Source organism: Dermochelys coriacea, chromosome 3 (genome assembly GCF_009764565.3).
Source record: "Dermochelys coriacea isolate rDerCor1 chromosome 3, rDerCor1.pri.v4, whole genome shotgun sequence".
Classification (NCBI taxonomy): domain Eukaryota; kingdom Metazoa; phylum Chordata; order Testudines; family Dermochelyidae; genus Dermochelys; species Dermochelys coriacea.
In genome coordinates, this window is record NC_050070.1 from 160,143,241 (window position 1) to 160,160,426 (window position 17,186).

General features: G+C 41.0%; 1 protein-coding gene and 1 long non-coding RNA gene across 2 annotated transcripts; both read right to left on the reverse strand.

Annotated features, from left to right (window-relative positions):
• Positions 1-823: 823 nt before the first annotated feature.
• On the reverse strand, positions 824-13,553 carry SRP9 (signal recognition particle 9). The gene is made up of 3 exons (XM_038394204.2): positions 13,346-13,553; positions 6,654-6,722; positions 824-2,621 (listed from the first exon to the last, which is right to left on the reverse strand). The coding sequence occupies exons 1-3, from the start codon at positions 13,415-13,417 to the stop codon at positions 2,502-2,504; spliced, it is 261 nt and encodes an 86-aa protein (XP_038250132.1). The 5' UTR covers positions 13,418-13,553; the 3' UTR covers positions 824-2,501.
• Positions 6,729-12,439, reverse strand: LOC122459487. Its single transcript, XR_006280211.1, has 3 exons — positions 10,301-12,439; positions 10,229-10,236; positions 6,729-10,081 (listed from the first exon to the last, which is right to left on the reverse strand). It is a non-coding gene; the product is annotated as an uncharacterized LOC122459487 (long non-coding RNA).
• Positions 13,554-17,186: the final 3,633 nt, after the last annotated feature.

Below are 17,186 nucleotides of genomic sequence, written 5' to 3' on the forward strand. Positions count from 1 at the left end.
GGCTTTTCCTTTATGCAAATAACCCTATAGGACAGGCTTCTCAAACTTCTTTGTACCATGAGCCCCTTCTGACAACAAATATTACTACATGACCCCAGGAGGTGGGACTAAAGCCTAAGCCCACCCAAGCTTCATTGACCTGGGGGGGGGAAAACAGGGGAAGCCCCACCACCCTGGGCAGGGGTGGGGTGTCAAAGCTGAACCTCAAGGGCTTCAGTCCCAGGTAGGGGGCCTATAACCTGAAGCCCTCAAACTTTGGCCCTGGGCGGTAGGGGTTCGGTTTAAGCTTATGCCTCTGCCCCAGGAAGGCTAATGCCAGCTCTGGCGACCCCATTAAAACAGGGTCCTGACCCACTTTGGGGTCCTGACCCACAGTTTGAGAACTGCTGCTCTAGGAGATTATAGCCTTGTGCTTTAGTGCACAAGAATGCTTAAGAAAGGTGCAGTAGGTTGAACACTAACTACTCTAAAAACCACTAAGCTTTAAGGTCATTTGAAGTACCTATTAAAAAATCCTCAGCATTATGGTGGCAGGTATGTCAGTTTTTGTCCAGATTTAGGAGTTTTACATTTTATATGCCACTATCCTTAGTTTTGTAAAAGTATTATGCTTGCTTTACTTCAGAAATATGTACACAATCTAAGACCTCCACACACACCCATCCTCAACATCACACTCATTAAAACAGGATGAGGAAGTAAAGTTGAAATAGAAACCAGTGCTTTCGTAGGGAGCAGGACGGAAGGCGGGGGGAGGACACAAAAACAAACTCAGTCTTGTTGACATTACAAAATATCCAAGCAATAAGACTTCCTTAGAACCTTTGTCTTGGTTTGAATGTATTTTGCGGACGTCAAAACTTACAGGCCAGAACTCAAGATGGCAAATGGCAGTTCAACATGCTAAAATATCTTCCAATAATATGTAACATATGTTCTACTGAAAGAATAATTTAATGGAATAAACTAACTTTGTGGGTATTTATGAAACCTTTGGCAAAAGTCTGGCAATTCCATTCCTTCTAAGTAGCAATATTACCAATTAAGTTTGACAACCCAATTGTTTCTATTAAAAAAATAGAGCAGATAACTAGTATTTAAGTACAGCATTTACACTCAGTTTGCGAGCTCTTTTCTTTTAAAGGTTTGGAGTTGACCAAAATATTAGTGTAGGAGAAAAAACTCAGTTACAGCAGTAGAATGGTTACATATAGGAAGTCAGTTTGGCATTTAACCAAATGGAGTTCAGTTCACAACAGTATACAGTATCTATTCAAAGCAAGTGTCCAACTCCAACATTTTGGTCTTCAAGCAGGAAGCATTCAAGAGAAGAGTAAACAGAGTCTACCATTAAACAAAGGTAGCAATAAGAAACATTGCTTCCTAAGCCACATGCATGTCAAGACTGACTACATTCTTTTGCTTTGATGTTTAAGGTATAAATTTGGTAAATATGTTAACATTTGTGAATTCAAGTTGTTACAGTCTACTTTTTTTTTAAAAAATTAAAGTGAATGAAACATTGGCAAGTACTAAGACTTCGACACTGAAGAAATTTATCCACAGAATAGGTCACATCCTGGGCATTACATGTGGAAGCTTCCACAGTGTCCTCTCTAGCATGCCTCAACTCTGCCCTGGAAGTCAAACCTCTACCAGCAAGAAGGAAGTTCAGCCTCTCTGCCAACTACTTCTAAATACGACCTTGATTCTTTTTATATGAACACTTGCCTGATAATTGGATTGGGACCTGCCAAATTCACATAGGCTACTGAACAGTTTTCAGATGGTGAGGACCTGATGAATGCCAACTTTGTATTTGAACCAGCAATCTAGAATGTGTTATGTGGAACCATTATGCACATGCTTTTAGAATTATACACCTTATGGCCATAATATTAAAAGCTAGAAACTTTTTACATAAAAACTTGCTAGTTGCACAGTATTACACACAATTTTTGGCAATTTTAATTTAGAAGATGTCTGTTCTATTTCTAAATTCTGTTAGAATATATCATTATATGTAAAGGGTTATTAGATCCAGTTTTACAGTTATTGTATTAGTTGGTCAGATTAATATACATTGTCTCATTTGTGAAAATACACCAGCACAGGTATATGAATGCAAATAAGATCAAGACATGCTCTCCCTTTCCAGAGGGATACACTTGTTTCCTTTCATTTTCAAATTAGAGTATTGTAGATGTACAAAAGAAAATATTTACAGGTTAAAGTATGTTAAGCAAGACTAGTTAGAATATTTTCCATGGAGGATATATTTTTCTTGCTTAATTTTCAAAAATAAATAGAGGCTTTCAACTGAAAGCATTTATTTTCCTAGTTATCTGAAATGGAGTCTAGGGCGAGGAAAAAAATGCTTCAGACTTTTCATAGTCCACTTCGTTACATAAAACATCTCCTGTCCAAATTGTTTGCTCAAATCCAAGTGATATTTTCTTCCCGTGAAATATGACTGGAGCTTTCATTTTATTTTCAGCAATTCAGTCTGTTTCCATGGCAGCACTGCGGGATTCCTTAGCTACCATGAGTCGCATTAGCTGACTGTGGAATTTCTCAATCTTCTTTACATCTTGAGCCTGGTCTGTTCTATATAGCAGACACTGTCAAAAGAAAGTTAGTGAATGTCAGGTTTTATTTCAAGCTATTTAAATCTGTGATGATTTATAGTTTCAATATTAATTTAACATCTTTCTGGTGTCAGAAATATTACACCACAAAGTGAAAGACTTCAAGGACTCTGATCGGTGCCATCTGTACTGTGTCCCACACGTGAAGGGGCAACATAAAGCTACCCTTAACTTCCAACTAGGACAACAAATTACTCAATTATTTTTTAATATATAATATACAAAATAAATCAATTTCCTTTGGGTCCCCCATATAAAGTGTCTGCGTTAACACTGCAAACTCAATGCCAGGGACTGCTTTCTGTTTTAAAAAAAAAAAAAAAAAAAAAATCAAGCACACAGTTTGCACTTAGAACTCCACTGTTCTAAAGCCTCACTGTAACTTGCAAAAATCTTGGGTGCCATAAGGCTAGCATTGAATACAGTGCATTGTATTCAATGTTGTATACAGATAAAATTCTGAAGTTATAATCTGTGTAACACTAAAAGAAAAAACAATCTGGAATAAATTAATATATGCCCACTTAACATCTTTTTAGTATTGACATTCCTTAGAGCACCATGCATAACATTCTGGATAATATTAAACAGCTGTAGTTTACATCCACTCTAAATTCAGATTAATAGTTTTGTCTTTCCCCTTTAGCAATGTGCTATACGTGTTTACATTCTATTTGAAGTGTGAATATTCTAGCCATAAGATCAAGTTTAATGAGCTTGCTTCCCTCAGTCTAACTTGTCTCATGATTATACAAGCACAACTGTGCTTTCAAGCATCTACAAAGGACCACAGTCCAGGTGGTTAGCACAAAAACCCTTGAACTACAGTCTAATTGTTAATGAAAAACTTAAGCAGGATACAAAAGACTGAGGTTTGATTCAGAGAAATGGTGTATTTTAACACTAAAGGGGGTTTATATTTATTCTCTTTTGCCTAAACTTTCCTGCAAAGGCTAAGGTCTCTTTTCATAATGAGAGGAGTTCTCAACAACAACAAAAACCACACAATCTCAGCAGCAGACCAAAAGCTGCCCTGTGATGGAAGAAGTCACCCGTGTTGTGGTAACACATGAAACAGATTTTCCTTTTGGTGTTCTACAATCACCAAAGCGGATTTTTTGAACCGGAAATTATTCTTTCCTTGCGTTTCCCCATCTTAGATCTTCATACTTTTAGGGATATACTTATTTTGTCACTAGCAGTGCTAGATTAAGCATTGCTTAGAAGGGAATAAAATTCAAGATTTTTTCGTCTTTGGAGGTAGTGCATTGTGTCCATGATCAAGAAGTATTTCCCTATAGAGAAGCTTTGAAGAATCAGAGAACCACCTGGCTGATTAAGATAAGAAGTTCGCTTCATTTGAGGTTTTCCCTTCCCATTGCACATTATGAATAGAAATAAGATGCCACTGTCTGATCATCATGATTACATACTAGACACTAGTACTGATGCATGGCAAACTGGAATTTTAAATTTACTGCAGCTAGAGGCCACAAATACTTTTGTTTGCCTAAGAGGCAGCTCATGGATTTGGGGATGCCAGCTGAAACAGCAGGTGACTTGGAATATAGCCAACATTTCTGTCAAGAATGATTAGTTCCCTCTGTCTGTATAGCATAAATACAGCAACAACCCAGCTGTCCAGATTGATTTAGCAAAGGAATAAAAATAGAAAGCTTCAGTCTCCAGGGCTGTCAATACAGCAGCTTTACCTGCATTCACATTAAAACTTCTTTAAACTAAGGCATGCAGTACAGAACCTAGTTCAGTCTTTCCACAGCTATACTGCCTCTGCAGAGTGAGCAGCAGTAAAACTTGCCTTTGTCAGTAAAGTTGACTACACTGATTTGGTGACACAAGCAGATGAGAGTAAAGAGGGGCTGTTTTAAATTACATGTAAGCTCAGGATTCAACTTACCCCAAATTTCCTACTTTGTGGGATTTCTCCTAACAAATCCATCTTTTCAATTAACAATGCCCCTAATTCAACATCCTTCTAGCCTTCAGAGCCTATCCCTTGTACTGTAATTAGCCATCCATAGATGCCCAACTATTTCTACTCCACAGTCTGGTCTCTGCGACACTGATCAACTCTTCTAGAAGGAGCCTGCACAGACTAGATGGATTTAGTTTGCCTCAACCCTGAAGAAACAGTATCTTAAAAAGGCAAACTACTAGCAATATGAACTATTGGGCTGTTACATGTGCTGTTCTCCCTTCTTTATTGTTCTGTGTGTTGCCCTTTCCTCTTGCTCCTACGCTCCCTTTCCTAAACATCCCTCCAGTGTGTTTGGACAGAAGTCAACTAGAGGAGACACTAAATATTAAAGCCGTTAAAAAAAAAAAAAAAGCCTTGCTGTATTCTAATTCAGGGGAGGAAAGGTTACAAGAATGTGTGAGAAATACTCCCAAGAGATGTCACTGAACGTATAGCTGATCATATGGTATTGTCATAAAAGATGCAGGCTTTAACATCAACTTTTGAATTCAGTCCGATATACTGGGGTTATACAGGACATTTGGGAAAGAGAGAAGTAGGCTTAAATTTGAAAGAACTATTGACCCCTCCTTAGAGAGCAGCCTGAGACTGGACAACACTTTCTACCCCCAACTTCTCCCCCTGCCTCCCATTGCTCCAGACCTCTGCAATATCCCCTGCAGCTCTTGAGTCCAGCTCCTACTGCCCCTCATTCTTTCCATCCACCTTTTAATATGTCTGCTGCTCTTCAATCCCTGTGTCCTGTCTAGCCCCTAAACCAGAGTGACAGCCATTTTACCTGTAGGCATAGCTGTAGTTTAACTGAAAACCGTGGGAAGTGGCAGCCAACTATATTAAGGGCAGCTTTTCCACATGCATATTTCCCAGTCTATCTTACTAGCTTCAGCCCCGTTGAAAGTAACAGGAGATGGGGCCACTTTGAATAAGGGAAATTTTGTGAGTTGGCAGCCTTTCATCGTGTTTTCAGACAACTTAAAACACCCCCCCCCAAAAAAATCAAAAAAGAGTCATAATAAAATAATTAGAGTTGGCAATACTGCATTCATGGAGACCCCTATGAAAAGTGGAGTAGCCAAATACCTGGGTAATTTCTCCAAGCTTCTGTGGGGCGTTGGGTGAGAGGGTCAATATCTAGAATTTTGTGTGTGTTTGCAGTTTGTCTTTTCCTCACTTCAGTGAGGTTTCTTGATTGTGTTATAAAACAACATACTCCACTGAGTCTCCCTTATTTACATTTTATGCCAACAAACAAATGTTTATTAAATATTTAAAAGTTTTAGACTTTCAGGACAGTTCAACACCAGACATTTTTGCCAATACAACATCAGGAAGGGATATGGAGTTTTTGGTTTTTTGGGTGGGGGGGAGGGGGATTTCTATGCTGGCAAAAGCCCTAGCGCAGTTGGAATTATAACACCATAAAAAGTGCTTTTGCCAGTAGAGCTTATTTTACTCAAAGCAGTGTAAGTTATACTGCCAAAAGCCCTTTTATGGTGGTATAAGCGGTCTCTACACTAGGAGGATTTGCCAGAATAGCTATACCAGTAAACCTTTTCTAGTGTAGACCTAGCCTTATTCGTTTCCCCTCTCTCTGGTAGTGGTTCTTTGTTTTTCTCATTACCACAAAAACTAAAGAAAGGAGTTACCTTTAACTGCAAGACTTTTATACCAGCAAAATAAGAATAGCAGCATTTTCAGTTATATCCCTCAAAAGAAACCCAGTAAGTTCCCTTAAAGGGAATTAAGGGCCCAATCCTATTCTCTTTGAAATCATTAGGAACTTTGTCTCAGACTCACTGGGTGCAGAATGGGGTACCAAGCTAGCATCAGAGGCTCTCAAACACACTGAGTACAAGCAGCTTGGTGGTTTGAGAAAGTTAGCTTACAGAACCATCCATATATGAAGTTCTCAATAGCAATTTTTACATTCAAATTAAATGATAGAGACTGTCTTAAAATGTAAGCTTGCAGAATCAAGCTTCACGGTCACAACATTCTTTACTTACAACTACATCATCTGTTACTTTGATAGACAGATTCCCATCACAGTGTCGGTATTTAAGAACCACACGCACCTGAAATGAGAAAATATTTTAGGAATTACTGATAGACAAGGTTTTTACATCACACAAAGATTTTCTAGCATAGATCAACTTAATATTTAAAAGGTGTTATTCTACATTTAATTTGGTTTGGTCAAGAAAACTACTTGTCAATTCATGATCCATTTCACTTAGCACCCATGCATTACCAAAATGTTTACTGTTTGATTCCTCAATGCCAGAAAAGTTTGTTTCAACAAAAAGTGGGGTTTCCTCCCCCGACTTTTTTTTTTTTAAAGTAGTTTACATTTAACACCGTACTGTACTTGCTTTTTATTTGTGTGGTTGACTGGTTATTTCATAACTTTGGTGTTCATAACTGAGGTTCTACTGTAGAATATCAGCATTGTTGGATCCAAGTCAGATTGGGGGGAAAAAATATTTACAATATTGCTCCCCAGGTGTCCAACACCGAGTCAAGGATTGCTTTGGGTCTGGTATAAGAGGCCATGGGGGAAAGGAATGCTACAGGTTTGATACCAAGGATACGTCTACACAGCAAAGAAAAGTCTGTGGCTAGTCTGCACCAGCTGGCTCAGGCTGTTTCCTTGCTGTGTAGACTTCTGGGTTATGGGACCCTCCCATCCTGCAGGACCCTAGAGCCCAGGCTCCAGCCCAAGCCTGGAAGCCTACACAGCAAGGAAACAGCTCCGCAGCTTGAGCCAGCTGGCACAGGCTAGCCGTAGGGTTTTTTTTTTTTTGCTGTGCAGACATTCCCCAAGAGATATAGGTAGTATGGGGGAGGATTAATTACAACTGGGAATTATCCAGCTACCCATTTGGTTTGTGGGATGGAGATCATTACAGGACTGGCTCAGAAAAGGGACCAGAAATGCTATGATCATCACATGCTTAAGGATAAACATTTCTTCTAAGTCAGGATTTGTCTCATACATTGTCACTTTAATATACAAGGAAAGCTGCCAGGCTCCGCCACTCTGAGGTCTCCAAGTGGCCTGAGGTCAAGACGACTAGATAGGTTGCGCAATAAGAGACTCGTAGGGTCAACTACTTTCTACACCAGTTTTATTATCAAATGGTCCTTGTTGCAACCCACATAATCCATGGCATCTGCAATACACGTAGTCATATCTTCAGGGAAGAAGGAGGACTTCATAAAGTCAAAATAATTTTAGAGGACACCAATTAAAACTGTTGAGACATCCCTTCTCTCCCCACCCTCACAGCCATATTAGTGGGGACGTATAATAAAGAAAACGATGCTTTACTTAAAATGTTCCACTCAACTTTTCAGAGCAATTCTCACATTGGAATGACTTGAAAAAAAATTCATTTTTGGTACTGGCTGTAGTAAATGTGGAAGGGGTCAGCTCAACATTATGCTATTAATTTCTGCAGTATCTAAGCCTTAACATTAAAAAGGTTTTATCCCGTGGTAAAGAAATCCTTCCAAATACCAACCAATGAAGTTATTTGAGTTTAATGAGTCGATGGGCAGATTATTCCAATGCCTCTGCTGTTAATAGTTTTTCCCAACCAGAAACTGATAAGGCTATCGGTTTCAAATCTGCTAAAATCAGAACCCTATGGACAACAATGAAACCAGAAAGAATTCTCAATTTCACCCTGCTGCTTCTTGGAAAAGAGGGAAGCACTTTGAAGAAATTGCCTTCTCTATGATAACTCCAGCTATTGAAGGCATCTGCCCTCTGATTAAGTCTGTCTGCAGGCTTGGATCCTTTTGGATTCCTCAATGTATTAGATTCCCCAAAACCATTTTGACAAAAGAAGTCTACTTCCATCTACATCTGGCCAGAAGACTGTACTCCATCCTATTGAATGTAAAACTGGCCATGGTGTTCCATGCATTTGTGACCTCCAAATGTGATTTCAACTTATTTCTAGAAATGAAGCCATATACACCTTGAAAGTTCCAAATGGTACAGGACACAGCATTCTGGTCATTATTAACATGCAACTCTGGTGCTTCACTCTCTGCAATAGCACTGCATTAAATACAAAAAGCAATTCAAGGTCCTTGTCGTCTTAGTTACTCAAGAGATTGCCTCTCCCTCGACTATGACAGCTACATTCCACTGGAACAAGAGGGGAAAAGGAAAGATCAATATTTCTAAATACTTTTGAGGCACTCTGATTCTACAGGACACGTCTCATGCGATTACTTAGATGAGATGGAAGGGTAGAATAGCAGAGATTATTAGAACAGCCAGAGGAGGACACACACACACACCCCCCACAGCAAAGCAGTGAGAACCCCTAATCCTTGCAAAAGTCAGGTGGTTCTAGGATATGTGGGAGAAGACAGCTGCTTCTTTACAGAAGCCAAAGGGATAGCTGGGTAGGTAAGAGGGTAAAGTTTTAAATAAATTTATCAGACAGACACTTACTAGTCAGTGACAGAAAGATTCCCGAGCAAGGTTTATGAATGGCATCTCAGAAGAACTCCAGTACCCTCTCCTTCACAAGTACTAGTATAAACAGATTTTTACCAGGACCTAACTGGTTTTCCTCCACTATGAACTTCCACATCAGCCTCTGGCTTGGTGGGTGTTCAGTAAATTTTGTAAATCCTGACTATCAACATTGAAATAATCTTAAAAAACAGATAAGTATAATCCAAGTACCCAAGGCAGGTAGTTTCTTGTTTAAGATATCCTTTAAACAGATTTAACCCAGTATGCAATATATTAGTGCAAGAAGACAGTTGCATATAATGGAACCTAGCAATTACTATCCTCCTTGTCCTTTCAAGAGAAGGAATCTAATAAACTGGAGCTATACTGGCCTTAGTATACCCACGGGGAGGGGGAGGGAAGAGATGAAGTGAGCTGTAGCTCACGAAAGCTTATGCTCAAATAACTTGAAATGTTTCCCACAAACCACTTTCAGCATTTGCCAAAAAAATCAAATTTTAAATGCCTACTTACTGAAAAGAATTATGTTTTTATGCTAATTGGTAACTGATACCTTAAAGTTTTTTTTTTTTTAACTCCTTTCTTTCCTCCCTGCCATTGAACCCCCTCCCCAAAGAATATTAGCATAGACCTTGAAAAAAAAAAATCCACTCATCTGTAACAAATAGGAAGCTTTCCTGGCAAGTGTCATCAACTTCCACAGAATCTAACCTCTCATTTAAAAAAAAATGTATGTATTTCTAATTCTTATAGTTCTAGAGAACCTTCCAAATGATAGCATTGCATTGTCTTGCATTTAGTTATTTTCTTATATCTGCAGAAAATAGTTCCAATACCCATCATGTTGCTCATAGTTTCACTCTGCTGCTTTGGGAAAGCTAAGACTGATCACCTTTGAAGTTGCTATTCAGAACTCTTTGGGAAACAGTTATTGACCTGGAGTACTTGTGGCACCTTAGAGACTAACAAATTTATTAGAGCATAAGCTTTCGTGAGCTACAGCTCACTTCATCATCCGATGAAGTGAGCTGTAGCTCACGAAAGCTTATGCTCTAATAAATGTGTTAGTCTCTAAGGTGCCACAAGTACTCCTTTTCTTTTTGCGAATACAGACTAACACAGCTGCTACTCTGAAACCAGTTATTGACCTGATACATGTCAGTGTTTCATACTGCTGTAGCTCAGCAAAGCTGAGCAGAGGCAGACACTGAGGGAGTAGTCAAGCAGAAACGTGACAAGAAGCAAAGTAGCGGGCTGATGTGCCCCTGGGAGCTAAAAAAAACTGAGGAATCGTGTAAGATAGAGATCGTTCCTCCATTACATAAGCAAAGAGCTTGAGGAAGGGGTAGAGCAAGACAGACCGTACCCACTTTCACAGTGAAAGACAGCTCTGGAGGGGTTGGGAGTACAGAGGAGAAGGCCTCAGAAGAATGCTCCTTTCCAGAAACCCAAACAGGTTTGGCCAAGGAAGGGTGTGTAGTAGATTTACTGAACTCTTGCTGGCTGGGGTGGGGGGGAAGCAGAGTATAGGAATTTAGTTTCATTTGAGTACTGTTCCTGGACAGTACCCCTTTTCCTCCCTAACCCCATTGTCACCAGGGTATAACTAGCCTTTAGTCCTCCAGACTGGTGTCCAGGCAAAATTACAATCCAGGTGTTTAGGGATAGGGACAAATGTATTATTTGGATGAGTGGAAGAGTACTGTGGTGAACATATATGCAAGGAAAGAGAAAGATTTGAAAGAAGAAACTATGGGGACGGGAGAACACAATCTAAGGAAAGATCAGGAAGAGCAAAAAAAAACAAAAGAAAAGGAAAAAAGCCTGGAATGATGTCAAAATATGACAAAAACAAGAAAGGACAGTTAAATATATGTTTCGTTTTTAAATGTAACAAGTTGTAATATAGACATCAGGGCATATGGCTTTGGAGGCCATAGCCACAGGAGCAAGGCAGCATATATATATAGCTCACTCTGGCTAACAGATTTCAAGTAAATTTTTCTAAGCTCTAAATTAGCAAGTACAAGGGCAATAGCAGAAACAGCACTGCACGCTTTGCCTCCCTTCTTCTTGGGGCACACTAAATAAAACATAACATGACCAGAGTTTTTCTGGTGATGAGTGACATTCAGTCATGCTAAAATGGTTAATGCTGCATTCCCACTAAGATTTCTATGTAACCCAAATGTAGAAACACTTTCCTTATAAACAAACAATAGTAACAGTACACAGATTCCACTCTGCTCCACAATCACCTATTCAAATCTCCATTTGAGGCTGCTGCAGTGTCATTGTCAAGTGACAGATAACTAGATTGAATTTGATATAATACAGCCAACCTAAAAATGAACATTACTTCAGTGGAAAATGGAGCTATTGAACGGGTTATAGTATTGCACAGGACTTGCCTATACAACAGCTGCTATTAAAGAACTTTGCAATATCAACCTTATCTCAAGAAAATAAAAATATCCTATTCCTAGAAGGCAACAGCAAGAAGTTTAATGTAACAATTTCCTTTTTGAAGTACTAATGCCAGATTTCAAATGCAAAAAGCAGATATACAGTTATCGAACCTCAACATTAAAATTTCTCTTTTCAAGAATTAGAGAAGGATTCTCAACTGCTCAAGGTGTAGTGAGCAGTATATCACTAGAAGGAATTATTCCCATAATTACTTGTGGGAGATCCACACTATTCTAACACAGCAGGTGCCGACTAGGAAACTGTTGAGTTTAGTACTCCTTCCTGAAGTCGCTTCATTTTCCTGAAAAAGTTACATAACTTAGTTTTACTGCACACAATAATGGCATCCTCTGCATTACTATGAAGGAATAAACAGGCCAAAATATGGAGCTGCCATATTGAAATTCACACAAGCTTCTAACAAAAGTAACAATACATACATTCTATATTTAAAGCTTTAACACACAAATAGCATGTCACTGATCCTGAACATGCTATGTTCAAATACAGCTGTCAGACCAGTTACCAAATCATCAAATATGACTACAGCTATGACATTTAAGAGGACCAAGCGTGCTATATGACCCATTTTGCCATCAGACAGATTAAATGTGTTATTAAAAGTAAAAATGTCATTAAAGTTTTAGTTAAGAGAATACTTTCATTTCATTTTACAGTTTGTTACAAAATTAGATTTTGCTTTAAGATAACTTTATCTTATTATTAGGATATGTCACAATATTTAAAGACTAAGAGCTAAATATACACAGCTTGACTGAGTGATCATTAATACCCTGATCCTCCACATAGGCAGCGCATTGGGTCAACACAGAATCCCACTAAAGTCCATGAGGTCTGCCTATGAACCCTTAAAGGATCAGGGTGCAAGGTGGCTCATGATAACCATTCAAGAGTATTTGAAAATACCAATAATTTCTCTCTTCTCAGTGTTAAGTCTAAGATCACAGACCAAGTAGTAATTGAGTAAAACTAAGACAAGAGCATGAAAATGATTATGAAAGAAAACTTCCAGATAGTGAGATAGGGGTGAGTCATTGTTATGAAGCAATGTGCGCTCAACAGAAGCAAGGCTGGTGACTCCAATATCGCAAGAGCCAATCCCACCTCACCTCAGAGTGGGAGGAAGGGAGACACACCACATCTAGGCCTTTAAGAGTTTGTGTGTTTGGAGAATAAGACAGACCAGAAGAACCAGCATGAAGCACGAAGAGCAGACTACACCGATGGCTTCGTGGCATATCGGCGTCCCAGGCAGATGCACGTCTCATGGACACTACGCGGGCGCCAGGCTATTCCTGCCATGCCACCTGCAACGACTCAGGCTCTTCCCACCAGCAGGCAATTGTGTTGGGAGACCCCGGGCATCTGCTGGCTCTAGAGTGACCAGATGTCCCGATTTTGTAGGGACCATCCCGATATTTGAGGCTTTTTCTTATATAGGCTCCTATTTTTCACGCTTGCTGTCTGGTCACCCTAGCCGGCTCCGTGCTCTGCTCGGGAACGCAGCAGGCGGCTGGCCTGGGGAGGCGCCCCTCGCACTCACCCGAACGGGTCTCCGGAATCGCTGGGCTCCCCGTCAGCCCAGCCTCCGGCCACTCCCAGAGGAGCTCGCTCGTCCAGGACCCGCAAGGCAGGGGCCTCGCTCGCCCCAGCCGGTCTCTAAAGGGGACGGGGACCACCCCCTGGGCGCTCTCCGCCCGCCCCCCGTACCTTCATGGGGTCGGCGAGGTAGAGCTTCTCGGCGGCACGGCTGAACTCCTCCCAGGTCTGGTAGTGCGGCATGGCGGGAACTGATCCTCCGGACCGGCTCAGACTCACTCTCACAGCTCGGCACTCCCTCCCTAGCGCACACGCAACAAGATGGTGGGAGGTGGCGTGATGCTCTGTATCGCGCCTCTCTAATGGGTGGCAGGAACAGATTGTCCAATCGCAAAGCACATTATTGAGAGGTCCCTTCCCCTGACAGCGGAAGTGCGGGAACGGGGAGGGTCTATCCGGCTTGCGGAGAGTAGCGGTTCTCGGCTCCCGTGTCACAGCGCCCCTTGCAGGCCTGGCGGGACAGAACTACCCGGGCAGCCTCATCCGCCCAAAGAGCCCCTCCCGCTTTGCCGCCTGTTGGGAGGCAAGCGCTCTCATTGGCTACTGCTCCGCCCAGTCTGGGTGGGTGCTGTTCTGCCGATGACTGTAAACCTGAGGCGTGAAGGCGGCTCCCGAAGTCGCAGGTTCTAATCTCAGGCTGGATCCCGCTGTGGGGCTCAGGGGTGTATCCCTCAGCCGGGCCTCCAGGCGGCTTGTATTCTTGCGGGCCCCAGCCTGGGTGAGCGGCAGAGCACGGGTCAGCCGTGGGGTTGGGGCTCAGGCCCAGGGCGCGTGGCTTCAAGTCCCTGCCCTTGGGGAACTTTGTAGTCGTGGCTACCCCAGGTGCTAGGGTCAGGAGACTGTGTGAGAATCTGCCCTAGATCACATCAAACTGTCTTTTCTGTCCGTCTTCCTGCAGAAAAAAAATCTTGAAAATGTGAAGCCACTGCAGCCCGAGGGCTCAGAAACAGACCAAGGTTTGTTTTGTTTTGGGGGGGATGCTTGGATCATGATTTTGAAACATATGCTGGTGTTGGCAATACTGGACTCCTATGCAAGTTCGTATGCCTTTGGACTCTATATCAGCTTAAAAGCCCATTGTCTCAGGTTTCTGGCTCAGATTTGTACCCTGGCCTTAAAGAAGCTAGGTTCTGCTCTGGGTGAATGATAACATGGGGCAAACAGGGAGGAAATGCCGGAGGGGATGATATTAAAAAAAATATATGGCCTCAAAGGAGAGAGGCCTTGCACAAAGATAGTGAAGGAGCAAGGCTGTGTGGAAATGGGAAGATGCAGAGGGGGTGAGGGAGCGTGGGCTTGTGGGGAGTGAACATAAGAATGGCCAAACTGGCTCAGATCAAAGGTCCATCTAGCCCAGTATCCTGTCTTCGGCCACAGTGGCCAATGCCAGGTGCCCCAGAGGGAATGAACAGAACAGGTAATCATCCAGGTAATCGCCCATTCCCAGCTCCCCAGTGGGAAGATGAGGGGCTGTGAGAGAGAAAGATCGATTGAGAACATGGGGCCACAAGAGAGCCAAATCTGGATTTAAACATTGTAGTAACTAGCAAACATGATCACAAAAGTTATGTAAACCCTGTGAAAGGGAAATGGATTTCCTTTAAAGTTGAATGTATTTCAAGTTTTCCCAAGTTGGAAGACCTCTCATTAAGCTGGAACTTGGCTATGTGCAGAATAGAAACATCTTTAGGGAAAAAAAAATCACTGGTTTCTCTGTTCAGCTCAGAAACACATCAGCCACAACAGACACTGTGTCTCAGGCTTAAACTGAAATTAAAGCTACTGATTTCAGCAAGAGACTACAGATTATAGAATTATAATGCTCCTAGGGACTCCTGTTTTTTTCTAAATTAATTTAACACTGATTAATTTTAATTTAAAAAAGAAAAGCAGGAACAATCATGCATGTTTTTCCCTGTTTAATTGTTTTAAAATTTATTTTTTCTTGGGCTTACTGATCTGTGACTGTTACCCATAATTGCAGAAGTAGAGTCCATGGCCAATCAGATTGCTCCCTTAGTCCTGCCCATGTTATAAAGCTCATCTAATTGCCCCTTTATAACAAACAAGCAAAAATAGCAGCGTTCTATTATCTGCCTTGGGGCAGATACTTAAAACCCAAAACTTCCAGATCTCAATCACAATGGAAGCTATTGTTTCAGATTATTGTATTGAAATGAACAAACCTCAATGGCGTGGCCATATAAACAACCAGAAAAGCAGCTAGCAGTGCAGGTCTACAATACGAGAGGCCAAAAATTAAGCAGAGCAGCTCCAGACTCTACTAATAAAATGAGGAAATGCTAGCTGTGGTTTTGCTGACCATAAAAGGAATGGGAGGAGGGGCCTTGCAAGGGAAAGAGTGGGAGACTTGGCAGGGGAGGAAGAAGTGAAGACTAAGGAGGAATATATTTCTCTGAGTCAGTAAATCAGATTAAAAGCTACAAAGAATCCTGTGGCACTTCATAGACTAACAGACTCGCATCTGATGAAATGGGTATTCACCCACGAAAGCTTATGCTCCAATATGTTTGTTAGTCTGTAAGGTGCCACAGGACTCTTTGCTGCTTTTACAGATCCAGACTAACACAGCTACCCCTCTAAATCAGATTAGTTGGTTGTTACTGTGGAGCTCAACTGTGGAAAAGCCTTTAGTAGTTGTGCTGCCACAAGTTAATAAATTGCTACTGTGAATATTATATGTAGTATCAACAATCCTGGTGGAAAGGGGAGAGAGAGGGAATATGCAGCAGTGAGTGACAGAATAATCTTCAGCCTAATTTTTTTATAGGTGGCCAGACTTTTGCCTCATTTTTCAGGTACTCAACTTCAGACACCTTGGGTCTGACTCTCAGAGGTCCTGACCACCTCAACTCTTAATTGAACACAGTGGGTGCATTGCTGGGGCCTAAGAGTGGCCTCAGCAGACTAGACAGTCCAGCCCAGAGGGTCTGATTCTCTACTATCTTGCATCTTGTATAGTCCATGACAGCTCTGCAAAGTGGGTGTAAAAATGCTACCATTTTGATTTGGTAGTGTTTTATGCCTATTCAAGAGGTGGTAATCGTTACACAAGGTGTAAGGCAGTAGAAAATAAGGCCAAAAATATGTAACATTCTGCAGTTTAACTGCCCACCAGATTTAGGCCAAAAGTTTCAAAAGTGGCCCTTGATTCTGTGAACCTCAATTTTTGGGTGCCCAGCAGGCATCACTTTAGGTCTAATTTTCTGAAGTGAAGTCAACGGAACCTCTAAGTGCTCAGTTCCTCTGGAAATCAGGCCCAATTATTTGGGTACCTAAAATCAGAGGTTATTTTTAAAAATTTGAGCCTTAGTGAATGACCTGTTCCGGGTATGTAATCTGCCACTTCACAGTGTTATTTTAAACTTGTTTGGAGGCCAGACTATTTTCTTGTTATGTTTGAAACATAGTCATAACTTTGAGCTTGGCAGTTATTTATTTATAAATTATATTTTTGAATATGTCCAAAACTCCCCAAGTAATCTTCAGTGAGTACAGTGATAGATATGAATCCTAGAAATTTTTCAGTAGGCTGTCTGTCTAGTGAAATGTAATGTATGCTGAACATTCATGTCTGTTGAGACAATAATATTTGAGTACTTGGGAATAAAAAAGCAGCTCTATTTAAAAATAAGACAAAGGTATTGAACTTCTTCCTTTTCTTTTTTGGCCTCCTTTCTTGAATTGTGTTCTTGTGTACTTTCCATTTGAGAACTTATTCTACTGACTATGACTCTTCTATCACAGTTAGGAAGTTGTATATAATATGCAGCCTCAGCTTTCTTTTCTCAGTCTCATTTAATGTATCCTAGCTATAGTCTCTTATACCACCTTAGATAATGCCTTTCCTTCCTGGGATTTTGTGCTATAAGAAACTGTGAAGAAATAACATAAGCATTGGTATAGCGGAGTGGATCTCGCATGTGCTTTT

Excerpts from the sequence above, each read along its gene's own strand:
- SRP9 (XM_038394204.2), bottom strand. The coding sequence starts at position 13,417 with ATGCCGCACTACCAGACCTGGGAGGAGTTCAGCCGTGCCGCCGAGAAG. Across the intron at positions 6,723-13,345 it reads ACCTCGCCGACCCCATGAAG|GTGCGTGTGGTTCTTAAATA; the intron begins GTACGGGGGGCG and ends TTCTCATTTCAG. Across the intron at positions 2,622-6,653 it reads AAGTAACAGATGATGTAGTT|TGTCTGCTATATAGAACAGA; the intron begins GTAAGTAAAGAA and ends TTCTTTTGACAG.